Genomic DNA, 27,454 nt, shown 5'->3' with positions numbered 1-27,454 from the left:
GGCAAAAGATCTTAGGTTTGATTACTAGGATCTGATTCAGGAAAAGTAATCATACTGGCCAAGACACAAGGAACTGCAAATGCTGGAATCTTGAGTAAAATACAAAGTGCTGGAGGAACTCAGTGGGTCAGGCAGCATCTGTGGAGAAGCGTTTCCTGTCAGGAGTTTACTTCAGGTTCTGGTGAAAGTCGGGAAAGTGCTGATCCTAATTGTAAACTGTCAACAATGTGCGGAAGGTAGATGGAGTAAAGTATCAACCAGGGCTGGAGATGCATTGTCCCTCTGCTTAAGGGTCCCCTCACTCATGTCGAGATCTTATGCAGTTGTGGAGTCTCGGAGCACAGCTGCATATTGGTGTTATCAAATTAATTAATCTTTCTGTAACTGTTGCACTCTAGGCCAGTCACAAAAATGCATTTAGTCTGCACACATATGCTGCAGAATTAGAAGGGCCATTAGGCAAATAAATAAATGTACACCAAGCACACATCAAAGCCAATACATATATGATATTAATAGATGATAAAAGCTAGTAAAAGTGTCAGACGAAGATCGCAGAAATAGCTACCTGTTGCACTGTTCACCTAAAGAAATCATAGTTAACAAGTGCAAATGCTAACTTTTACTTCTGAATTTCTCCAATATCCATGTATACAAGTTCTATAGACATGCATTTAACTCCATTCTGTTTCACCAAAAACATGCGTAATGAAGGGGGCAACATGGAAATACGTTGCCAAGGTAGTCCTCACATAAGTTCATAAGTTCACAAATGATAGGAGCAGAATTAGACCATTCAGCCAATCGGGTCTACTCTGCCATTCAATCATGGCTGGTCTATCTTTACCTCTCAACCCCATTCTCCTGCCTTCTCCCCATTATTCATGACATCGATACTAATCAAGAATTTATCTATCTCTGCCTTGAAAATATCCATTGACGATCTGCACAGCCTTCTGTAACAATAAATTCCACAGAATCACCACCCTCTGTCTAAATCAGTCTAAAGATGGGGCTCAACACGAAACGTCACCCATTCCTTCTCTCCAGAGATGCTGCCTGACCCGCTGAGTTGCTCCAGCATTTTGTGTCCACCCTCTGACTAAAGTTACACATGACGTGGATGATATGCCGTCCACGGATCAAATGTTACTGCCAAATGATAAAGCCTATCTGTATTCAGCTTGTTGTCACTTTATTCCCCTCCTTTTAAGTGCCAGAGGTGCACCTGGCCAGCAGTTACACTCAAAGCAACTGCAAAGCATTTGAGAGGTCATAGTGACTGCAGTTGAAATTCATTTAAAAAGAGATAATAAGAAAGCTTAAGAATGAATGAAAACTTCTAAAGGATATAAGTTAAAAATGAATTACTGAATTATTTTACTTAGTTCATATCAGGCCTGGTCTTCATGCAAACAGTATATGTTGTAAAATGTCTGGATTCATCAATAGAAGCATAAAAAATAGGTGCAGGTTGGCCATTTGCCCCATCGAGCCAGATGATATTATGAGATCTGGACACTCTTCTTCACAAAGTAAATATTTAATAATATTTGAAAGACCCACTTTCACTTCAGTATGTGCTTCTATTTATTCCCGTGCAAATAAAATATATAAAGCATATGCACAAAATAAATAATAATCAATTCCTTACCAAAGAAGCGTAGAAAACTTTAATTTCAGCGCCGATTGTATCATTTGCTTCAGCACATAATATGATTTGTACCAAGCCTGGATTACATTGCCCTGAGGATGTACATGCAGAGTGTGCAACAGTATAACATTTAGCAATTGTGAAATGTATGTTCAGCTCAACGCCGTAAAGACCCAGATACGCTGTGATGTTATGTTGAGAGATTTGTAATTATTAACTACACCAGATGTATAACACTTAAGGAAAAATATTGAGATCACTATAACAAATCTCTATCCGATTAGAGACAAATTAATTCAGAATGGATTAATATTAAATAGATGTTTTAATGACAGAACAGGAAGGATTGTATTAAAACAAATAATTTAGTGTACCTTCTTCATCTATCATTAAAGTAAGCTAACATTAGTCATCATCCTACCTTCAGCCAAGAAAAACTCATCTGTATGTACAACCAAAGTGCTCTGTCACCTGGAGGTCACAGTTCAATCCTTTTGCCTCAACTCATCAACACAGGAGAGCATAGCAATTTATCAATGAGGTCCCGACACCGGCCCACCAAATGACCAAGCCCACAAGATTCTAATATCAATAAGTAATACATCAATAGATTTTATTGATTTGTTTAGGTATTAACTAGTTTGGTGATGTTAGAGGATGCCCTAAAGTCTTAGGCCAGTTCTTCAGATGTGGCCACCATGCCACCCCCTCATCTTCAACACTTCGCAATATCTGACCATTTATTGTGAAATCTCTTGCTTCGTTTCACCTCTCCAAAAGCACCATCTCACATTTTCTTTGAAGTGAATTCCAAGTGCCACTTTTTTGGTCTCGTAACCAACAGCCAATTCCTTCCAGTTTATTGTTTTCCTCCTTACTGAAAATTACGACTAATTTTAGCATCATCAACAAAGCACCATAACATAATCCTCATTATTTAAGTCTAAAGCAAAGGACCAATTTACTGAGTGCAGTGGAACCCCAATTGAGGTTCACTTTGGGTTCCCAACACTGAGACAATTTTGGATTCATCTTTTCTCTTTATGTGCCTTCAGCAATAAGCTGGCAACTCATGACCTTGTTCTTCCAACCACCCAATTCATGTATGCTCATCCTTTTTGTCTATCATAATGACATTACATCATTTGAGCAGCATTCAGAGGTCTGGAGCATTGATCAAGAGACATGAATTCAGATCCCATCAATGCAGCTGAGGAAATTAACATTCAACTAATTACATAAAGCTGTAGTTGGGACAATAAAAGCTAGTCTCAAACTTTTAATACATCAGAATGTTGTAGAAATCCATTTGGTTGTTTAATGCCTCTGAGGAAAGAGAAATCTGCCATTTTCAAGGCAATTAACAGCGGGTATTAATTAATAGGTTTGCTCACAACATCCACATTCTTTAAATGAATACATCTCCGGTTTCCTCTGTCTCCTCGAAATCCAATGGCTGTTTCAATACCAGATTGTTGACTCTCAGTCAAGTAACTTAATTCTCCAACTCCAATGAATTTCAGGCAGTGCTGCTAAAGCACAATTTCTGAACACCATCATAACTTTTCTCCAGGCTGATTGCAGTAGTGGCCTGGCACATGCATTCTTGGCGACAACAGGACAATCCTACAAGGGCTAGCATCCTGCAGTCCAAATGATCTTTTTTTACTGCAGACCTCGAGGTATCAAAAGCACATCCCACTTAGTCCCAGCTCTCATTAAGACAGTTGACAAACGAGCCACAAGTGCAAAGTTGGGTAAATAAGCTTAATCATTTTCATGATACCATCCAGTATTTCCTACACTGTGGTGATGCTCACTACAGCTTAAATTCAATCTCCACAGCTGCAGTAATGATGCCATCTGCTATCTCTCCAGGACGCCAGCCACTGTGGCACCAATTATTCCAATTAATGGCAACTGGGTTAAGTGTTTAGCAGTTAGAAAGGTAACCACTGACAGTGCTGTTACAAATTTAATCAACATTTCCATTGGAGGCATTCACACATTTGGTATCCCACAGGAATACTAAGGCACTTCACTCAGACCTGGACTTCAACACACTCCTGACCATTCACAGGGATTTGTTAACAACTCACTTCTAATCTCTTTGATTTGAACGTATGTACACCATTTTCCCAGCTCTTTTCTTTCCATTACCATAACTTGTGATAATTTGGCACCCAAAACCTCAGCAATATTTGTAAGGCAATTATTTTCCGACTCGTGTGAACACAGTGAGGCAAGGGTTTGGAAAGCTTGTTCTTGGCACTGTTTATTGGATGATGGCCAAATCAGAACTTTGAAACATTGCGGCACATTCATGGGTTCAGACATCATACATGGAATTACATTACCTGTTCCTCGGAATTCTGTATTCTTATTTTATTTTCCAGAGATGGAAAATGCAGGGGTGAATTTTTCGATGCGGCATATACCATTTACAGACCATGAAGCTTGGAATCCCGAGACACAAGGATCTAGTTTCCTCCCCCCACCCTCCTCTACTAGTAAAATATAACTGCTCATCGCAGCACTAACATAGCATTACGTCACAAACTAATGTTTTGCATTCCTTTCACAGACTCAGTGGAAAATATATACCACTACTCTCAATTAAAATGTCTAATCACTGTAAGGGCTATTACCCTTCTCATGATTAGTTGATACATTTTTGAACAGTAGCTTCATTAAACAACTGAAGTTTTCATATTCTCAGAATATTTCTGAACATCACTGCTAATAAAAACTAATGCAACTCCAACACGGATAATCACTTTATAAAGAATAAGCAAGAGAATGTAATAACTCACGTTACTCATATATTCCAACAGTAGGGATTGAAGTGCCTGGCGCACTGCGTTGCACTCTGTTATTATGTGCTCACGGTGATGGTCACGTGTGCAGGAAGAGTCTGCCATCCAAGCAGCTTCACTGACAATACCTTCCAGTCTCTTCTCCAGCAAAGGCCTTAGTTTGTCTTCATGGACTGCAAGGGGGTCAATGACTATGGCATTCTGCAAATGAGAAGAAAACTCTAATGAGTGTGATTAAAGGTCCTCGTTATAGTTAGTATTATGATAGCCGGTAACACCTAACATTATAGAGAAAGAACATGCAATTATAAAATGTCTTTCACATTCTCAGATTCCCCCAAAGGCCTTTACAGCCAATTAAATGAAGTTTAATTATTGCCGCAGGATGGGAATGGTGATAACCAAAGTTGCATATTTAGTAAAGAGGTGAATATTCAGATAATGGGGGGGGGGGGAATTGTATAATGCCAGAAAACATGTACAGTACTCGGATTGGAATGCACGATTCACACTTCCCTCTCCAACCCATTATAGGGCGGGCACAAAAACCTGGGACTCTCACCTCATTATTATGATGCGATACAACATGCAACAACTACACTGCTTCTTAGCAGCATATATCCAACTGGAGTAATTTCATGAGAAGCATGCACCAGCTGCCAAGCACCATCTATATCATGCACAACTGTCAGGTCTCGGGTTTGATCTAGTTTCTGTTTCTTATTGTTTTTTAGTATTAGAGTGTGCATTCTTGTTTTATTTTGGTGTCTCGCATCTCCTCTTGTTTCAGGTCCCATTTCCTGTCAGGTCGTTTACCCTCATGTGATTATTGGCCCCGCCCTGATGTGTTTCACCTGTGTCTCGTTATCCCCTGCTAGTCTGTATTTAAGCCCTTTGTGTTTTAGTTCTCATTGCCAGTTCGTTGTGTATGCTACTTGGTATCACCTCGTTCCAGCTCTAGAAATCTTGTGACCTCGACCATTGCCTGTTTTTCGACCTCTGTTTTTTGCCTGCTCCTAGATTGTACTGTTGCCTCTGTTTTGCTTACCTGTGTACCGACTTGGACCGATTAAACTCTGAAGACTGATCTGCCCTGTGTCTGAGCCTGCATTTGTGTCCTCCTTGTTCAGTTCTGATAACAACAAACCTCGTGTTTAACATCAGGCAGAGCCTTTGACGGACCAATTGTAGACTAATGTAACATTCTACCTGAAGGCACAGCCAAATTCTCTAACAATAACAATCAAATAAATTTGAATGTCCACTTCACTTTTTAATTAAATTATCAAAGAATTTTGCAAGTTCTTATAAAACCCACTGAACAACATATTTCTTGTTGTTAATTCCAAGGCTCCTATTTGGCCGAGTCTGTGTCATCAGCTTTCTACTTTGGGCACTTTGGTTGTGCACACATTAACTTATCCTGCTTGCCAAAATAGTGCCAGCTGCCAAAAATTATTATTATTTCTTTTTAAATCTTTGGTTTCCTCCTACACTCCAAAGACGGACAGGTTTGTGGGTTAATTGTGATAAATGTCAGTCACAAGAAGCTACCATAGTGCACTCTTTTGTTTTTTGTATAAAAATCCAAACATTTTGGAACAAAATATTTGAAATCTTCACAAAATTAATTAAAATAAAACTTGTACCAAAAGCAGAATGGATCATTTTTGGAATATCGGAAGGTAACCCCGAATTAAACGTGTTTCAAAAGAACTTACTTAATTACGGGCTAATAATGGGGAAAAAAGCTTATACTCAAATTTTGGAAAAATGCTCCAATACCAACAATAAAAATGTGGATTTCAAACGTTCGAAACACTACACTTGGAAGAGATGAGACTCTTCCTAGCAGGCAAAGCAGACCACTTCCAAAAGACGTGGTCTGCAGTTATGGAACTACTACAAGCATAAGGTGCAATAGTAATTTAAAATATAATTGATACCAGGATCTGGTAACGGGGGGTATGAAATACATATATTAAAAAAAACACGGCTGGTATATCCTTTTTTGCGAGTTTTGTGTTACAATAGAGCGATTGTTTTTCCTTTTTTTTTCTTTTCTTTCTGTGTCTTATTTCCTTTCTTTACTTCCTTCTCTAACTTCTTCCCTAAGGGGCTTTCTTTTCCCAACACTTTCCTGCACCTTCACGATTCTTGCTCACTTTCCTTACTTCTTTTATTTCTATCTTTTTTAAAGCTCAAAAAACGAAGTGGTACAACAAATGTAATAAGATATATCTGATGTGTATTATTGTAATTTATTGTACTTCTAATAAAAATATTAAAAAAAATAAAAAAAAAGGTTTGTGGGTTTATTGGATTGGTATGAATGTAAAATATTGTCCCTACTGTGTGCAGAGTAGTGTTAATGTGTGGGGATCGCTGGTTGGTGCAGCCTCGGTAGGCCGACGGGCCTGTTTCCACACTGTATCTCTACACTAAACTCAACTAAAAACCATCATGACTTGAAGTCACATGCTACAACTGTGACACAGCTGACACTGTAACATTAAGAAGTGGAAGATCTCAGCAATTAGTTTTTAACATGGGAAAAGTTAGACATTAGCCAAAATGAACCAATCATTCATGGGGTTCGTGGAGGGATTTCTAATGGTCAGTTTCACTGTGTTCTGCATGCTAAGCATGTTATTTTAGATGCAACTTTCCTATTAATGCGAGGTATCAATATGGTTTTCATGAAAAAGTGTGCAGCGGTTCAATGAAAATCTGCTGGAGATACATCAGGTTGGGTATTACAGTCTGATTAAAGGCAAACAGCAATCTACCAGGATTAATCACATGCTTGATGGACAGTCTGACAGCTGGAATACTCAATAAACCAGATGCTACTTACAGTAAGCCTGCAGGCGCTTAAAATGGAGGCGCAATTTTCAAGAAAATGAACTATTGAACACAGTCATGCAGAACAAGAGAATGTGGAAGAAGGTCTACTTTCCCTTGAGTGAGCAGCAGCTCCCTCATTAAATTACCTGGTAGCAACACAGACAAGATAGTGAACTATTTGATGCCAGCAGCATTGTTCAGAGATCAGGGTTGCAGTGCAGAGAGAACTTACATTATCTCACCAGGATTACCAATGCAAGACTCCGTTCTACGTTTCGCTAAATTGCCCTTTATTACAATTTCAAACTTTCCCTCTCATTTAAAAAAGATATATTAACCTTGGCAGAAATGCAGAGCAGATTCACCAGAATATTTCCAGGCCATTAAGCGTTAGATTGTGAGGATTGATTACGTGCACAGAGTTATGTCGTTGGTTTTCACAATACGAAAGATTGATTTGATTGAACTTGGTCGGAATTTAAGAGGATAAATTGATAGTCATTCTCTGAGAAGGGAGTACATAGAACGAGCGAACAAAGCTTGTTTCCTCTAGCTAGACACATCAGAATCAGTTGGCACAGTGCCAGGAGAAGATCTTGTTTCATATCTCCAAATGACATGGGAGGCCATTAGGCCCATCAAGCATAAGCAGTATCTCAGAGTAATTCAATAATTCCCTTCCCAGAGTAATTTGATAATTCCCTTCCCACATAACCTATTCTCTCTCAGCCACTCATTAACTTTCATCTGAATCATGTAGCACATATCTGCAATTCGCTGGAGCTAATTAACCCACCAACCAGCTCATTTTTTTATTATGGGAAATCTATACACCAGGAGGCCAGGATTGAACCCAGGTCATTGGAGACGTGAGCCAGCAGCAATACTTACCTGCGCCACTGACTGTTTACGACTGACACTTTTTCACTCAGGCTTCAATGTATATTATGATTTCTCAGAAGACAATGAATCGTTTTAGTTTAGGGATACAGTACGGAAACCGGCCCTTTACCTGAGTCCATGCCAACCAGTGATCCCCGTACACCTGCATTATCCTACACGCAAGGGACAATTTACAAGTATACCAAGCCAATTAACCTACAAACCTGAGGTACACAAAAATTCTGAAGAAACTCAGCGGGTGCAGCAGCATCTATGGAGCGAAGGAAATAGGAGCGAGAAATGGAGCGAGTATTTCCTCCATGGCCGTAAATTGGAGGAACAACACCTCATATTCCGCTTGGGGAGTCTGCATCCTGGGGGCATGAACATTGAATTCTCCCAATTTTGTTAGTTCTTGCTGTCTCCTCCCCTTCCTCAGTCCCCCTGCTGTCTCCTCCCATCCCCCAGCCTTCGGGCTCCTCCTCCTTTTTCCTTTCTTTTCCCCCCCCCCCCCCCCCCCATATCAGTCCGAAGAAGGATTTCGGCCCGAAACGTTGCCTATTTCCTTCGCTCCTTAGATGCTGCTGCACCCGCCTAGTTTCTTCAGCATTTTTGTGTACCTTCGATTTTCCAGCATCTGCAGTTCCTTCTTAAACAACCTACAAACCTGGATGTGTTTGGAGTGTGGGAAGAAGCCGGAGAACCCGGAGAAAACCCACACAGGTCACGGGGAGAACGTACAAACTCCACACAGACAGCGCCCATAGTCAGGATCAAACCTGGGTCTCTGGCGCTGTAAAGCAGCAACTCTACCGCTGCGTCACCACGCCATCCTTGTCTTTAATTGTTGTTGAGTACATTCAAGGCTGAAATCATAGATATTTGAGTGCCGAGAAATCAAGAGACTGGGATTAGACACAAAGCAGTTATAGGTAAAAGGTTTTCAAGAAGGAACTGCAGATGCTGGAAAATCGAAGGTACACAAAAATGCTGGAGAAACTAGGCGGGTGCAGCAGCATCTATGGAGCGAAGGAAATAGGCAATGTTTCGGGCCGAAACCCGGTCTGAAGAAGGGTTTTGGCCCAAAACGTTGCCTATTTCCTTCGCTCCATAGATGCTGCTGCACCCGCTGAGTTTCTCCAGCTTTTTTGTGTACCATAGGTAAAAGGTTTATTGAATAGCTTGAAGGGTGTGAATTAATCTTGATCAAACATCAACAACTTTTTGCAAGCTAATTGCACAAAAGGAGGAGGGTAGATAGATAGAATTAGGATACTAACTATTCCCATTCCTATACATCTCCCTCATGTACTGTGTAGGAAGGAACTGCAGATGCTGGTTTAAACCGAAGATGGACCCAAAAAGCTGGAGTGTCAGCTCTGGAGAGAAGGAATGGGTGATGTTTCGGTTTGAGATCAATCTGAAGAAGGGTCACGACCCGAAAGGTCACCCATTCCTTCCCTCCAGAGATGCTGCCTGTCCCACTGAGTTACTCCAGTTTTTTGTGTCTGCCTTCCCTCTTGCACAGCTTGGTTTGAAATAAACGTGACACATCTTTTTCTCTCAGCCTGCATGTACACCGTCAACAGGTGTCCTAAATTTTCTGAGGCGCAACTTTCATCATTGTTCAACTTCTGTCAAGGACAAGCTATACTTCACCCTCGTTAGACCTCATTTGAACTACGCAGTTGCAGCATGGGACCCATACACAAATAAAAACATTTCTTTCCCGCACAATTAAAGCATGGAATAATCTCCACCCTACTATAGTTACCCAACCAGATGCAACTAAATTTAAGGTATATCTTTCTTCCCAATAACCCTTTCTGGCTTAAGTCCTCCCTCCACCACCTCCAGTTTAAATTCCATTTGGAATATTTTGGAGGACCAAGAAACCAAGAACCAAGAACACTAAAAAGGATACGTGCAAGCCGAAAGAGAAACCAGTGCCATTACTGTATAGTAAGCTACAGGTCCATGGATAGGAAAGGTTTGGAGGGATATGGACCAAATGCAGGCAAATAGGAATAGCTCAGCTAGGACCTCTTGGTTGGCATTGACAGGTTGTGCTGAATGGGCTGCTTCTTGCTGTATACGACGGTATGACTGTATGACAACTTCAGAACAGCCTCCACTTCTTGGTCACAGTTGCTGCTGCTGCTTCTCATCGGGAGCATCATGGTAAACTGCCTCTCACATCTTCTCACTCCTTTCACAGGGCACAAGCTGAACTATGTAAAATGAACCCTCTTCCTTCAACAGTCAGCACATTTGAGTCTTCTGTTGTCCTGCCGCTCATTTGCCATTCCTTACTTTTCCCATTATTACACCCATATTTTTGATGAATCTGGACAATAGCCAAAGAGAAGAAGCCTTTCACAAATACAAGAATTGGTAAAGGCCAACTTAAAATAAGCGTTGGAAGTGGCAGAGTTTGGGCACAACAAGTTGTAAATACAAGTTAAAAAGATGCTGGAAATGCTCAAAGCAGAGCAAATATTTCAAGTTAATGACCTTTCATCTGGTTTGAGCATGAAGCATATGCAGCATTTTTTATTACTAAATAGAAGGAAGGAAGAAGGATTTACAACTTTCTGACTCAGCAGTGAGTGTGCTTTTGTTGAGTCAAGGCTAATATTTCAGCCTACTTGTGGAATCCTTTCCATTCCTGGTACTCTGTTAAACCAGTCAAAGCCCTGTCCCACGGTACGAGTTCATTCCAAGAGCTCTCCCGAGTTTTAATAAAATCGAACTCGTGGTAAGCACGGGGAATGAATGTAGCGGGTACGTCAGAGCTCGGGGACGTCTCTTAGCGGCTTGTAACGCTAACGGCAGGCACTCGGGAAGACACGCTAACGGCAGGTAAGCATGGGAAGACTCGTGAAGATTTTTCAACGTTGAAAAATGTCCACGAGAGCCCCGAGTACTGATGAGTGGCCATTGCCGTAAATCTCCGAGTTCGAATCAGGGCAAACTCGGGAGAGCTCTTGGAATGAACTCGTACCGTGGGACAGGGCTATCAGTGTTGAAAGAACTTGCTGCCAAACATTAGCTGGAGAAACCTCTCAGCCCCCAAACTGCTATGAACAGAAAGTCATATCTTTCAAAAAAATTGATTATATTTATGAATATATAACATATATAAATCATGGCATGAACCTGGATTAATTATACCTTGAAATCCAAACCATTTTCCAAACCTAAATAATAAAGTTCACCATGGAAACTCATTGATTATTAAACAGGGGTATCAATTTGTTACGGTTCCATTCAAAATATTTTCATCTATTAACAAGATTGATTGAGTGATAGATTTCAAGTGAAATATATTTCAACAACATTGCTGCAAATCGAAAGCCTTACTATTTTTCTTATTTAATTTCTGAGCTGTGTACTTACAACACAAGATTAAATTTCCTTTCTTTCTTAAAACATGGAAACGTTTCATTTCACAGTTTAATGGCATCTCCACATTTCTGTCAGTGTAACTATGTGCAAATCAAAGACAAGCAGGGCCTTTAAAGGGAAACATACAGACAAAGCAGACACAGGCACAAAATGCTGAAGTAACTCAGTGAGTCAGGCAGCATCTCTGGAGGAAATGGATAAGTGATGTTTTGGGTCGGGACCCCTCTTCAGAATCACAGAAGGGGAGCAGTGAGAGAGGGTCTCACAGTACTATCGGAGAGAGGAGAACTTGAAAGTGGATATACCTTGAGGGAATTTCACAGCAAAGCAGTAAAATGTAGACATACGGAACTATAGATGCTGGTTTACAAAAAGCAAAGTGCTGGAGTATCTCAGTGGGTCAGACTGCATCTCTTGAGGACATGGATAGGTGACGTTTCGGGTCGGGACTGTTCTTCAGAATCACAGAGCAACTCTCAGCAAGTTCTGTGTCACAATGGCTCATGAAAGTGCCATCAATGCGATTATTTTTTTTTACTTCTAATAATATTTGAGCAAATAGTGAATGCAAACACAACCAGGACACTAGTGCGACAGAAGACACACCTGCAGGTACAGGATTCCACAATGATCCTGAAATAGACCAGAGGAAGGACAGCTCGTGCGCAGAATGTGTTTTATCTCATACTAGAGTGCTCAGTGCTGATACTATGTGCATGAAATGGAGAAAAAAGCGAAAGTACGAGTATTTATGATGTTTAGTTAAGATAGACACAAAATGCTGGAGTAACTCAGCGGGTCAGGCAGCATCTCTGGAGAAAAGGAATGGGTGACATTTAGGGTTGAGACCCTTCTTCAGGGTTATGCCCCTGTCCCACTTAGGAAACCTGAACGGAAAAACCTCTGGAGACTTTGCGCCCCACCCAAGGTTTCTGTGCGGTTCCCGGAGGTTGCAGGTGGTTGCCGGAGGTTGCAGGTAGTGGAAGCAGGTAGGGAGACTGACAAAAACCTCCGGGAACCGCACGGAAACCTTGGGTGGGCGCAAAGTCTCCAGAGGTTTCCGTTCAGGTTTCCCAAGTGGGACAGGGGCATTACTGTTTATACAGAGGGATGTTCTGGGCTCTGATGTGACACATTACCTTATGTATCTCATGTCTATCTTAGATTAAATATCAGGCAACCACAAAGCTTCTTATTCAACCCCTCTTTTCTCTGCCTGTACCTGGGCTGACATCAGTTTGGTTTAATTATTGCACTTCAGAGATAAGTGATGATTTGTGATGTGCCAGATCTAACAGCTTGCCAGGAATCATTTTGCTCATTTTACCCAGAACAGAATTCTAGGTAAGAAAAGGCAGGAACTGCAAATCCTGCACTTGTTGGTTGTGCTCGCTGTAGCCTCTTTCAAGCACCAGCTAATGAATTGTAATTCCCACTTGAGTATTTACTCCTTACACTGTTTCCAGGCACTGCATATTTTTTTAAGCAATATAAAATATGTCAGTTTGTATTTTCAATGAATAATACAAAATGGTGTTTTCCTTTCAAAACAATGCAGCTGATGAAAACAAATGGTTTAAATATGTGGAATGATTTGAATAGAGTTCTTCATAACCAATATGAGCGGGGACGATTATCAAGGCAAACAAGGGTAGTTTTGTTTTTAGAGATATAGCATGGAAACAGGCCCTTCGACCCACCAAGTCCATCAATCACCTGTTCACACTAGCTCTCGATTTGAAATGACACCCATTCCTTCTCTCCAGAGATGCTGCCTGTCCCACTGAGTTACTCCAGCATTTTGTGTCTATCTTCTGTGTAAATCAGCATCCGCAGTCCCTTCCTATACGCTCACTTTCTAATCCACTCCCCACACAATAGTGGCATTTTACAGTGGCCAATTAACCCACAAACCGCATATCTTTGGGATATGGGAGGAAACCTGAGCACCCGGAGTAAACCCACGTGGTGACAGGAAAAAAGTGCAAACTCCACACAGACAGCACCCGAGGTCAGGATCAACCTGGGTCTCTAGCGTTATGTGCTGCTAATGAGTCAGATTACACAAACATTTGGACAACATTTTCAGATATATTGGGGTTAGATAAAAGGGCTTCAGTTCAGCACTGTGAAGGACAAATATAGTTCATAGTAAATAGTCAATAGGCCATTAGAGATTCTTGGGAAGATGGAAGGATAATTAAAACTAGGACATCGATCATTCAGCAGAGAAATACCCGAATCCTTTAATGAGACTGGAGAATCTTTTTTCATCTAAATGAGCAACATTAAGGTTATCTGAGCAGACCAAAGGTTTACCCAATTTTTCCAAAACATTCCTAGACCATAAAAGGTCTCTCATTGTCCGATTTTGCTCATTTCTCCATACAACCCATCTCAACACACCCAGCAATTACATCCTCTAAGCACCCAGCTTTTGTTTCCTGGCCCTTTTCCACTTGCTGCTCAGATGGGATTAAAAATGATATTATAGTTAGTTTGTTCACCATGTAAAGCTGGTGGGAAAATGAACTGTGAAGTCTAGACAAAGTGTGTGCAACAGGATATGAGAGTGGGCATGGAGATGCCAGAAGGTTTATTACATGAAAAAATGGAGGTCACTTTGGTAGAAAGAAAGGCAAACACAATATTATTAAACTAAGAAATGTTGGTTTGCAGATAAATCTATACATGCTGATTCATGAAGGACAGAAAATGTTTCCTTTTGCACAGCTGTTTGCAAATCTTTGCAATTCACTATCACTGAAGCCTGTGAATGCTGAGACAGTCAAGGATAATACAGAATCCTTGATTTTAAGGTAGTCAAGAGATAGAGCTTCAGAAGAATGAGAAAATTCCACATAGACAGTACCCAAGGTCAGAATCGAACCCAGGTCTCTGGTGCCTTGAGGTAGCAGCTCCACCACCTGTGCCATTGTGCACCCCCTTAGATTGTGGCTGGGTTGAAAAGGTTCTGACAAATGCACTGCATTAGAAGCTGTCATGAGATTGTATAGAATATTCCTCAATCTTGTGCTCTACTGGGTTGTGAATGGCAAGAGACCAGGTTTTGGAAATTCAGGCACTGCTCTGTAACCCTTTCTCCCACACTCTTTCCTTTCATGCCACTTTCCCCAATTGGTGGTCGGAAGGGCAAACTTTGTAAAAGTGAAATGTAGATTTCCTGCTTTAAAGGCACAATTCCAGTGCTTACCTAAAGCACGCAGCTCTGAAAACAATCAAAGCACCGTACAAAAACTGTTTCAAAAAACAGCTTAACACTTTTCTCATTTTCTATTCTCTTATGTTCTGTTAGTTCAAACAGTTTGTCCCAAAATAGTAACAGCAATTTCATATTAACATTGCCACAGGCTAAGGGAACAGGTTTTATCTCCATAAAATCGTTGGCAATTTACTGATCCAGTTTGGATTTGTTTGTTAAACTGATACCAGACAGCTTTCTGCATTCACGGTGCAACAACCAAATACCAAAGATAGACACTAAATGCTGGAGTAACTCAGCGAGACGTGCAGCACCTCTGGATAGAAGGAATGGGTGACGTTTCGGGTCGAGACCCTTCTTCAGAGAGTCAGCGGAGAAGGAGACACAGACATAAGGGTAAAGTGTGTGAACGTTAGACATCAAAAGGGATGAGAATCAAGGAGAAAGTAGAATCAAGGGAAATGTGGAATAGATCATTGTTAGCTAGGAGCAGGTGACAACAAAGCAAACAGAGATGAAATATAATCTGGGTCAAGTCCGACTGGTTGCAGAACTGGGAAGGGGGAGGGATGGAGAGAGAGGGAAAGCAAGTTAGAGAAGTCAATTACCAAATACCAAACACAGGCACATGACGAACTTTCATGATTTCTTAAAGCATGAGGTTTCTTAACGAGACCTATCATGATTCTGACTGAAGAAGGGTTTCGACCCGAAACGTTGCCTATTTCCTTCGCTCCATAGATGCTGCCACACCCGCTGAGTTTCTCCAGCATTTTTTGTCTACCTTCGATTTTCCAGCATCTGCAGTTCCTTCTTAAACAACTATCATGATTCTCTTTGGAATCAGCAAAGTAACTAAAATTCAACAAACACCACAACCTATTCATGAACAACACTTTTTGGACTGAAATACTGAATTTCCTGGAACTTCACTCAGGGGCAGTGAGGGAGCAGGCAGTAATTACAGAAGGTATGATGAGATGTGGAAAGAAAGGAGGAAGATTATTGGGCTAAAATCTGAGGGATGATAGAAAAATGCTGCATTAGGGTTGTACCATGAGGTGGGTTCCAACCAGTTTTAGTCAAGAACACGAGCAGCAAAATTCTATCATGCGCTAAGCCCCAAGGAATTTTTGCAATACACCATTTTCATGCATCTGCTAAGCACAGAGGTCTTTCTTCTGTCACGAAGCTAGTGGAGGAAGTTAGCTTAGCTTCCAATTATGATGGGAGGAGGCGTCGGAAATAATCATGGGGATAAAGAAAGGATTGTGGTGGTAAAGCTGGGATGGGAGAAAGGGAAGGAAGCATCAAGTTGAAGACTGGGAGGGCGGTGGGCATCAGAGAGGCAGTTCCCCATAGAATTCTTAAATCTATTTAACGAATGAATGCAGAGGCAGAAAAATAATGAAAGACATGAAAATGGAATAAGCCACAAGAAATATTTCAAACAGTGATGATAGAGCTCATAAGAAATATGAGTTGTTCAAAGATTGAAGAAGAAATGGTAAACTGAAACTAGAACAAAAAGCATAAACTGTGTAAAGAGACATTTTGGAGTGAACGACAAATAGGAATATGAGGGGTTAGGAGAGGAATATGAATCTGGGAAAGAAGTAGGACAATGGATTGCTAGTTGGTTGCAAAACGATATGCTGTGTTATAATGCTATGTTACAGTATGTTTAATACTACAGTAAGGGGGGACATGTTCCAGCATATAAAACTTTGGTTAGAACAAGAGAAGTGATACCTAGTGAAATGTTTTACAAAAACGATCTGGAAACTTTACCAAAGTAAACACAGCCTTGCCCTTGAAATGAGGAGCATGCCAATCAACACAAGCTGAATAGGAATGGGCTGAGGTGTGTACCAACAGCAAATTTTGTAACTAAACAGTTTGATAGGATAACCATGGAGAAAATATCTCCATTTGCCTCCCAGAGTCACAATCATAAGATAAATATTAATAAATCCAATGATGAATTTAAGAGTAACTTATTTACGCAAAGAAGAGGAAGAAATGAAACCAGTTTCAAAAAATAATGTTGAGAGAAATAGCTTTAGTACATTTAAAGGGAACTAGGGAACTTAAGGCTACCTGAGATAAATAAAAGGGACAGTGAGTTACATGGATGATAAGAAGGGGCTTGTAAGATCTGCCACGGACAGCAGAAACAGATTACGGAAGAGCATTTAACACAAACTAGCAGGAATGAATGTCCCCCTGAAAACATCAAACATTAGAATCATGATGTGAAAGAGTAGCCACTAAATAATATTTTTCACTCGTGTTACCTGATGTGGTGTGTTCTCAGTTATCTCTGTTGCTGTCCATGAAAGAGCATTTCGAGGAGTGAAATTTCATGTGGATCTTGCATGCTTATATGTGTAGGAAGGAACTGCAGATGCTGGTTTACACCAAAGATGGACACAAAATGCTGGAGTAACTGAACGGGACAGGCAGCATCTCTGGAGAGAAGGACTGGGTGGCACTTTGGATCAAGACCTTTCTTCAGACTTAAAAAAAAATTAAACCGGTGGAGTCCAAGAGGAGGGGGACTGGTTGAAACGGGAGAAGGGGGTCATCACTGGGTGGTGAGGCAAAAACTAAACTTCTCATCAATATTACCCTATTTCTGTCAACTAAAAATGCCTAGTTAAATAAGATATATATCGAGGTTAAATTTTAAGATTGCTGAGAATTGTGGTAATCATGATTTGTCCCAAACTGACAACACATTTTTGGTCTATAAAGTTAATAGTAATGCTATCAACTACTGCTTAATTTGCATTTCTTAAAGATGCAAAATTTCAAGTTTAATGATGCAGCCTTCCTCTCGTTTGGCAGATCTAAAAGCAGTTTAATCATCTGCCGTTTTGCGATTAATATGAGGAATATTTGAAGCAGTTTAACTCAATTGTTTATGAAAAAAGCACCTGCTGCCTTCAATCGTTTTCCTGCATTCATACACTATTTTAGTGCTGCACTGAATTGGGATTACAGATACTAAGAATATATTATTAAATTATGAAATTAGTTTACTAATAACTAGTCATTGAAACTATCTATATACTTAGTGGGTATACACCCTGACAGTTAGGCCACAGTGCGGATGGAGATACAATATGGAAAAAAATCACATCTCTGTCAAGGTAAGAGATTTGAAAAAGTTTCCCCCAACTCCCTCCCCCACTCCCCACATAAAACAAGCAAAATTACACTAAAAACATACATTTAACACATACTAAAAAAAACCACGAAGAAGAAAGGGACAGACACTGTTGGCGAGGCAGTCATTGCTGGTGCCATCCGCTGGTCATTAAGGCAGGTCATTTACACCGGTAGATGGATGAAATATGTTTAGAGGGATATTGGCCAAACGCAGGCAGATGGTACTAGTGTAAATGGGCCATGTTGGTCATTGTGGGCAGGTTGGGCCAAAGGGCCTGTTTCCACGCTGTATGACTGTGACTGTTTCAGCCTTTTCTTGTCACACATAACCTATTTCTTCCTGTTCTGACTATTCTTTCTCCCCCTCCACCCTTCCCACATGCATCCATACTACCACTTTAATAGTTTCTAGCTCCCAATTATTTTCACCATGGACATTCAATCCCTCTGAAACTTCATCACGCACCAGGTTGAGATCCAATCACTTCTTTCATGAACGTTGGACGAATCAGTGCCCCTCCACCATATTCCACCCTTTTCTTGCTTAGTTGAACTTGTTCTTAGAATTAACAACTTCTCCTTTAATTCCACGTACTTCCTTCAAATCAAAGGTATAGCTACTGCGACCTGCATGAGTCCAAGTTATGTAAGTCTCCTCATGGAATAGGTGGAAAAATCCTTGTTTCAATCTTTTCCAGTCCTCTTCCTTCACCTCTTCATCGAGTACATTCATGTAGGTATGTTACAATACTTACCTTCAGCAGCGCTGCAGTTCTGCCACTGGCCGTGTGCACGTTTTGGCGCTTTTGAGGGGGCGGGATTAAAACGCGATTTTCTCTTACCTTGTCCTGGATTATATTTTGTCGGAGTCCAAGCGTTTGCTGAAGAATCGTTCCGACGGCCGGTCTGTGTCTTTTTTTTTTAAATCGCCCGACAATTTTAATGCTGGAGTCATTTTAAAACCAGCTTCTAAAGCCGTAAACGCCGACAACGGGGACGGATTTCACGTAGGTGACAGGTAAAAGAAAGTAGTTTATTTTTATGTATAAAAGTGTTTCTTAAGATGCCTTTAGTTCACATTTTAAGTTGCGAAATGACGATTTATCTATTTATTTATTTTTTAATTTATTTTTTATTAAAAAAATAATTAGAAGTACGGTAAATTACAATACTACACAACACATGTGTCTTAATACATTTTTTGTACCGCTTCATTTTTTTTGAGCTTTAAGAAAAAGATAGAAGTAAAGAAAGTAAAGAAAGTGCGCAAGAGTCGTGAAGGTGCAGGAGAGTGTTGAGAAAAGAAAGCCCCTTAGAAAAGAAGTTAGAGAAGGAAGTAAAGAAAGAAAGTAGACCCTAGAAAAGAAGGAAAAAGAAAGGAGAAACAATCGCTCTATTATAACATTAAACTCCGCAGAAAGGGGACTACCAACCAAGTCTGTTTTTGTTGGGGGTTTTTTTACCCCCCGTTGCCAGATCCTGGTACCTTTTATTTATTTATTTATTTATTAAATTACTATTGCACCTTATGCTTGTAATAGTTCCAAAAACGTAGACCACGTCTTTTGGAAGTGGTCTGCTTTGCCTGCTAAGAGGAATCCGAAACGGCGATTTAGTCCCCATATGAACCGGCATGCCGATATGGGGGTATAAATCACCACAACCTCAATGTTCCAAATGGTCCCGTTCCATTAAAACCCACTCGCAAGTTAATTTAAATGGCCATTAATTTACAGGTATTAAACATTAAATTCCTTCCATTTGGCCTATAAATCCATGACAATGAGATTTTAAAAACATGTTTTATTGTGAATTATTGTGTGAACGTTATTTGGACAATTAGGCTATTTTAAAATGTTAATCTATTCTTAAGAAATTGATAGATGTTTAGATCTAGTAATTGAATTTTGTAATTAGCTACAATTAGGTAACTAACTATTTATATGCTTTAATTTCAAGTCATCTAAGTAAGATTGTTTCATATTGGTTTCAGAATGCTTCAATCTATAATAACTGAACATTTATTTCAGTTCTCTTAATTTTTAATAAAGTTATAGGCTTTTGACTGTCCTCGATCACAGCTTTTGTGTTCAGTCAATGGAAAAGCAATAGGGAACAAGATGCTTATTTCCGAGTATGAAAATGGCCATAACTTTTTTAATACTGAAGATATGAAAGTGAATTAGGTGTCAAATTAAAATTCTTTTTATGCTTTATCGGATGGGATAAATTACAGATTTGATTTTTAAAATCTCAAAATTATGTAACATTGCTAATTCATGACTGCCATGGTGTTGCTTCATGAGCTCATGCAGAACCTAGCATCATCTTCACTGTCAATTTTCGCAGGTTCTTACAGCCATCTTGATTAAATTGTATTGCATTTATCACTTATGATAGAGGCTCCTCCACATTTTGGTCTTTCTAATCTTCCATCTAGGCACATTACAACCCTCCAAATCACAACATTCAACGTTTTGGATCACGTCTTCCTAATTTTATTAGAACTAGTCTATTCTGATGAGTGGTCCGGGGGGGAGAGAGGGGGGGGGGGATAGGGGGGGGGGGAAGAGAGAGACCAGGGGGAGGAGAGCCCGGGGGGGGGGGGGGGGGGAGGGGGGGGGGGGGGGGGGGGGGGGGGGGGGGGGGGGTGAGCTTGCGCAGGGGGAGAGAACCTGGGGGGAGAAATAGAGAGAGAGCCCGAGCCGAGGGCGAGCGTGAAGCGCTCGGGACCTCGGGAGCGCTCGAGACCTCGGGGGACCTTGGAAAACCTCGGAAGCCCTCGGAAGAGCTCGGAAGCGCTCAGGAGCTGCAGTCCAGAGCCCACTTGCTCGTTCTTTCTGCGTCTTTTGATGAACCGGGGGGGGGGGGGGGGGAGGGGGATGACATGGTGACGTCACTCGCTGCACGTGGAACATAAGGCAGCAGGCTGCGAGGAGCAGAGCCATTGTGACATCATCAGCGAGACCATCTCGTTTATTTTCCAAGTTATTTGAAATTTTTGAACATTTTCATAAATAACACGAGAAATAATGCTTGAAATTTTCAGTTAAGGTGATTTTTGACATCACACCGTAAATCTCTATCGGAATATGTAAAAATGTCACTGTTAGCATGTCGTGTTTTCCAGGAGATGTGAAACGCACACGAACACATCACACAAATAAATACATCCAAGATCAGAGTTTTATAAGTATAAAGATAGTATTACAGCATGCCCTTCAACTTTCTCAACCATGTCAACTAAGATGCCCATCTAAGCTAGTCTCATTTGCCCATATTTGGCCTATATCCATCCAAACCTTTCCTATCCATGTACCTGTCCAAGTGCATTTTAAATGTTTAATTGTATATGCTGCGCAAGTGGGCCGAGGAATGGTTAATGGAGTTTAATGCAGATAAATGTGCGATGTTGCATTTTGGGAAGTCAAACCGAGGCAGGATATTCACAGATATTTACCCCAGGGGGAGAGCAGTGAAGGTTGGAGTGCAGTGCAGTCAACTCCCTGGAAGGTGTTGTAGAACAGAGGGAACTAGGACTACAGGTACATAGTTCCCTGAAAGGCTTTTGGTACATTGGCCCTCATCATTCAGGATATCAAGTATAGAAGTTGGGACATTACGTACAAGACACTATTGATGCCACATTTGGAGTATTGTGTCCGGTTTTGATCACCCTGCTAGAGGAAGAATGTCATTATGATGGAAAGAGTACGGAGAAGATTTACGAGGATTTTGCCAGGACTGAAGGGTCTGAGCTTCAGAAAAAAAGTTTGGCATGCTAGGACTTTTGCCCTTGGAGCCCAAGAGGCTGAGAGGTGATCTTATAGAGGTGTATAAAATCATGAGGGGGATAGATAGGGTGAATGCCCAGAATCTCATACCCAGGCTAGGAGAATCAAGAACCAGAGATTTAATGTGAGAGGGACAAAATTTAATAAGAACTCAAGGGGCAACATTTTCACTTAGATGGAACAAGTTGCCAGAGGAGGTAGCAGGGACAGGGATATAACAGCATTTAAAAGATACTTGAAGTCAAAGTCAAAGTCAAAAACTTTATTTTCCATTTGTGCTTACACACATAGGAACTCTTGTGCAGTTGTTCAGAGAGTCAAATCAAGTCAAGCTAAAAAGACACACAGAAGACACACGTACAAGTACAAGGAATGGAAAGGTTTGGTGGGAAATGGACCAAATGTTGGCAAATGGGATCATCTTAGATGGGGCATCTTAATTGGCATAGCCGAGTTGGGCCGTAGGGCCTGTTTCCTTGTTATATGACTATGACACCACTCCACTCAATTACTCTTCACATGGCAAATATTCAAACTGGTTGAGAGAACCTTCACTGCACTCCTTCTAGCATAAATATCTTTTTTTTAATATAAAGAAACCAAAATTGTACCAATACTCAATATGAGGTTTCACCAAAGCCCTAGTTAACTGTACTAAGAGATTTTCTCTCCCATATTCAAATTCTCTCCTACAATGGTGCAATGCACCATTTCACTTCCTCTTTGCTTATTCACCTGCGTATTGGCTTTCAGTGATATATGTAGAGATCTGCTTTGTGCGCCAAGAATTCCCAATGTCTTTCCACCTAAAAATGATTCTGCTTTTCTATTCTTTGCACCACAGAGGATCCAGGGTGAGCTGCAATTGGATATAAAATTGGCTTTCAGGTAGGAGACAGAACAAAACAGTGGAAAGTTGTTATTCAGACTGGGTGGCTATAATAAGTGATGTGTTACAGGGAGACATTTTTTCACATTATATTCCTTCTCCCAATTCCTTCCAAAATTCTAACCTTTCCTAGTTCTGTGAAAAGGCATTGACCTGAATGAACATTAAGCATCTATTCTTCTCCACGTTCACCTAACCCGCTGGGTATTTACATCATTTTCTGTTTTCCTTTCGGGCAATTGCTATTATTCGTTGTCCGAGCACAAACATGGATGTTAAACTGAAACTAATGCAACATTCTTTGCACATGGTAACCAGAATATGGGAGATTTTATGCACCGATATTAGAAAAATGATCTAAAATCAGAATACCACTCGCGCAATAAGACGTTACTTTGGAGATGGAAATAAGCCATCTTGGCGATGGCTTCAACGTGGTATTTGTAACTGAGTTCAAGATCAAGTCAGATTATATCCCAGTTGTCTGATCAGTTTGGAATGGAGATGGAGAACAAAAATACAAGTGAGTAGTATATCACCAAGAATTAAACAGAGTGGTTTCTGTTTTTTTCACTTCCAATGGAAATAAAACAGGGAGTAGCAATAGTTTCTGGTTGATATGGTTAACCCAAGCTTTAAACCCAAATTCACACTTCACTGGCATATCAGGGAGCAAACTCAATCTTGGAACCAGTAATTTGGCCACAAAGCATCCTCGAAATTCCAGATGGTTTCTGATGGATTTTGTTTTGTTTAGTTTTCATTGGGCTATTGCAATCAGTAAAGCTTTCATAATTTAATTGCTTTTTACTTGCATGAGTATTATTCCTTGATATATTTAAGAGTGGCAGTGTGGTATGGTTTGATTAATATAACAAAAAATTGGTTCTTCACAAGGAATAAACATTTTTAATCAAACTGTCTATCCATAACCACCAACACTTAGTAATCCAATTTAAATAATAGAAAATGACTGGAGAAATTAATGCAAAATATGTTTATTTTTCAAGAGCTTTCCTCAAAGTACATGAATGAGCAGTTCCAGCAGATACTTTCCACGAATACAAACTTTCCTGGCAATGGTTCGTGGATGAGTCATTCCTACAGATACGCATTGGTTGTACGTGCAGGGAGTGATAGCCCTCATTAATCAGGTAGAAGTCATACGTTTGAATTATACAACAGTCCTGCATAAATGGTAGAAACCATGAACAGCTCACAAACTATCCACATGCCTGCCCTATCCATGCTTCTCACATTACCTCAGAGCAGAAGTCCGAAAATAGGAGAGAAAGAACTTGATTCATGTAGAGTTTGGTAATGTTTTCCGATGCCCACTGTGAATGGCAAGACCCTAGGAAGCACTGAGGAATAGCAGGGAGAAAAAGTACACTGCTGGAGGAACTCACTCCAGTGGGTCAGGCAGCATCTGTAGAGGGAAATGGACAGATAATGTTTGGGGACGGGACCTTTCTTCAGACTTATTCATAAGAAATATAAGGATCTTGAGGTAAATATTCAAGATAGGACATGTATAGTAAATGGCAGGGATCTTTGGAGCAAGATGTACAGGAAGATCTTGGGTGAGCATATTGATTGGTTGCATCACGGCCTGGTTCAGCAACTCAAATACCCAGGAACGAAGGAGATTACAAAAAGGGGTGAATACAGCCTGGTCCATGTCAGATACTCACCTCCCCACCATTGAAGGGATCTATAAGAGGCGCTGTCTCAAAAAGGCAGCCAGTATCATCAAGGCTGATGATGCTGGCCACACCACCCTAGCAACACTCTCATTTCACTCCTTGGAAGAAGGTATAAGAAGTTGAAAACAGTAATGTTTAGGTTCAGGGACAACTTCTTCCCAACAACATCAGACTATTGAACACTGCAAACTCCAACTGAACTCCAAACTAAGAATACCCTGCGTTTAAGAGGGAACTGCAGATGCTGGAGAATCGAAGGTTACACAAAAAAGCTGGAGAAACTCAGCGGGTTGCCACACCAATGGAAGGATGTGGCAACAATGGAAAGAGTGCAGAAGAGAAGAAGGTCATAAGATCATCAGTGGTAGGAGCAGAATTGGGTCATTTGGCCCATCAAGTCTACTCTGCCATTCAATCATGGCTGATCTATCTCTCTCTCCTAAACCCATTCTCCAGCCTTCTTCCCCATAACCCCTGACACCCGCACTAATCAAGAAATATAATAAATTTAAGCATGTAGTTCCCTGCAACTGAAAACACAGGTAGACAAGGTGTTGTAGAAGTCATGTGGCACACTTGCTATCAATGAATGGGGCATCAAGTACAAGAATTGGGGCATCGTCTTACCTTCTGTGCAAGACTTTGATGAGACCACATCTGGAATACTATGTACAGTTCTTGTCGCCATACTATAAGAAGGATGTGATTATGTAAGAGAGAGTGGAGAAAAGGCGTTGCCGGCAATGGAAGACTTCAAGGAGAGACTAAAAAGGCTGAGGTTGTTATAGGCTGAGGGATAACCATTAAAGAGGCTTATAAAATCATGAGGAGCATGGATGAGGTGGATGCTCAGTCTTTTTAAAGCAGCATACCGGAGGACTGGGAGAAATTCAAAGACCAGCAGAGGAGGACAAAGGGCTTAATTAGGAAAGGAAAAATAGATTATGAAAGAAAACTGGCAGGGAACATAAAAACTGACTGCAAAAGTTTTTATAGATATGTGAAAAGAAAGAGATTAGTTAAAACAAATGTAGGTCCCTTGCAGTCAGAAACAGGGGAGTTAATCATGGGGAACAAGGATATGGTGGACCAATTGAATAACTACTTTGGTTCCGTCTTCACTAAGGAAGACATAAATAATTTGCCGGAAATAGCAGGGGACCGCGGGTCAAAGGAGTTGGAGGAATTGAGTGAAATCCAGGTTAGCCGGGAAGTGGTGTTGGTAAATTGAATGGATTAAAGGCCGATAAATCCCCAGGGCCAGATAGGCTGCATCCCAGAGTACTTAAGGAAGTAGCTCCAGAAATAGTGGATGCATTAGTAATAATCTTTCAAAACTCTTTAGATTCTGGAGTAGTTCCTGAAGATTGGCGGGTAGCAAACGTAACCCCACTTTTTAAGAAGGGAGGGAGAGAGAAAATGGGGAATTACAGACCAGTTAGTCTAACATCGGTAGTGGGGAAACTGCTAGAGTCAGTTATTAAAGATGGGATAGCAGCACATTTGGAAAGTGGTGAAATCATTGGACAAAGTCAGCATGGATTTACGAAAGGTAAATCATGTCTGACGAATCTTATAGAATTTTTCGAGGATGTAAATAGTAGCGTGGATAGGGGAGAACCAGTGGATGTGGTGTATCTGGACTTCCAGAAGGCTTTCGACAAGGTCCCACATAAGAGATTAGTATACAAACTTAAAGCACAACAGGAAGCAAACAGGAAGCAAAGAGTAGGAGTAAACGGGTCCTTTTCACAATGGCAGGCAGTGACTAGTGGGGTACCCCAAGGCTCAGTACTGGGACCCCAGCTATTTACAATATATATTAATGATCTGGATGAGGGAATTGAAGGCAATATCTCCAAGTTTGCGGATGACACTAAGCTGGGGGGGGCAGTGTTAGCTGTGAGGAGGATGCTAGGAGACTGCAGGGTGACTTGGATAGGCTGGGTGAGTGGGCAAATGTTTGGCAGATGCAGTATAATGTGGATAAATGTGAGGTTATCCATTTTGGTGGCAAAAACAGGAAAGCAGACTATTATCTAAATGGTGGCCGATTGGGAAAGGGGGAGATGCAGCGAGACCTGGGTGTCATGGTACACCAGTCATTGAAGGTAGGCATGCAGGTGCAGCAGGCAGTAAAGAAAGCGAATGGTATGTTAGCTTTCATTGCAAAAGGATTTGAGTATAGGAGCAGAGAGGTTCTACTGCAGTTGTACAGGGTCTTGGTGAGACCACACCTGGAGTATTGCGTACAGTTTTGGTCTCCAAATCTGAGGAAGGACATTATTGCCATAGAGGGAGTGCAGAGACGGTTCACCAGACTGATTCCTGGGATGTCAGGACTGTCTTATGAAGAAAGACTGGATAGACTTGGTTTATACTCTCTAGAATTTAGAAGATTGAGAGGGGATCTTATAGAAACTTACAAAATTCTTAAGGGGTTGGACAGGCTAGATGCAGAAGATGTTCCCGATGTTAGGGAAGTCCAGGACAAGGGGTCACAGCTTAAGGATAAAGGGGAAATCCTTTAAAACCGAGATGAGAAGAACTTTTTTCACGCAGAGAGTGGTGAATCTCTGGAACTCTCTGCCACAGAGGGTAGTTGAGGCCACTTCATTGGCTATATTTAAGAGGGAGTAAGATGTGGCCCTTGTGGCTAAGGGGATCAGGGGGTATGGAGAGAAGGCAGGTACGGGATACTGAGTTGGATGATCAGCCATGATCATATTGAATGGCGGTGCAGGCTCGAAGGGCCGAATGGCCTACTCCTGCACCTAATTTCTATGTTTCTATTTTTCCCTGGGTGGGGGACCTGAAATTAGAGGACATAGGTTGATGGTGCAAAATGAAAAATCATGCATAGGGGTGGTAGGAATACGGAATGCGCTGCTAGAGGTGATGGTAGGGGTAAATCAATTACAACATTTCAAAAGGCATTGGACAGATACATTGGTAGAAAAGGACTAGAGGGATACAGATTTTGTGCAGGCAAATCGGACTAGCGTAGATTGGAATCACAGATGAGTTGGATCGAAGGGGCTCTTTCTCTGCTGTGCTCGAT

General features: G+C 41.0%; 1 protein-coding gene across 1 annotated transcript in view; it reads right to left on the bottom strand.

Annotated features, from left to right (window-relative positions):
- The window catches only part of LOC129704214 (catenin alpha-3-like), a 959,161-nt gene that overhangs the window by 808,103 nt on the left and 123,604 nt on the right, over window positions 1–27,454 (bottom strand). Inside the window, exon 7 of the mRNA XM_055647177.1 lies at window positions 4,468–4,671. Coding sequence (XP_055503152.1) covers window positions 4,468–4,671 — 204 coding nt within the window. The remainder of the gene's footprint in view (window positions 1–4,467; window positions 4,672–27,454) is intronic.

The sequence above is a fragment of the Leucoraja erinacea genome, chromosome 15 (genome assembly GCF_028641065.1).
Source record: "Leucoraja erinacea ecotype New England chromosome 15, Leri_hhj_1, whole genome shotgun sequence".
NCBI lineage: Eukaryota > Metazoa > Chordata > Chondrichthyes > Rajiformes > Rajidae > Leucoraja > Leucoraja erinaceus.
This window is presented reverse-complemented; position numbering and strand designations above follow the sequence as displayed.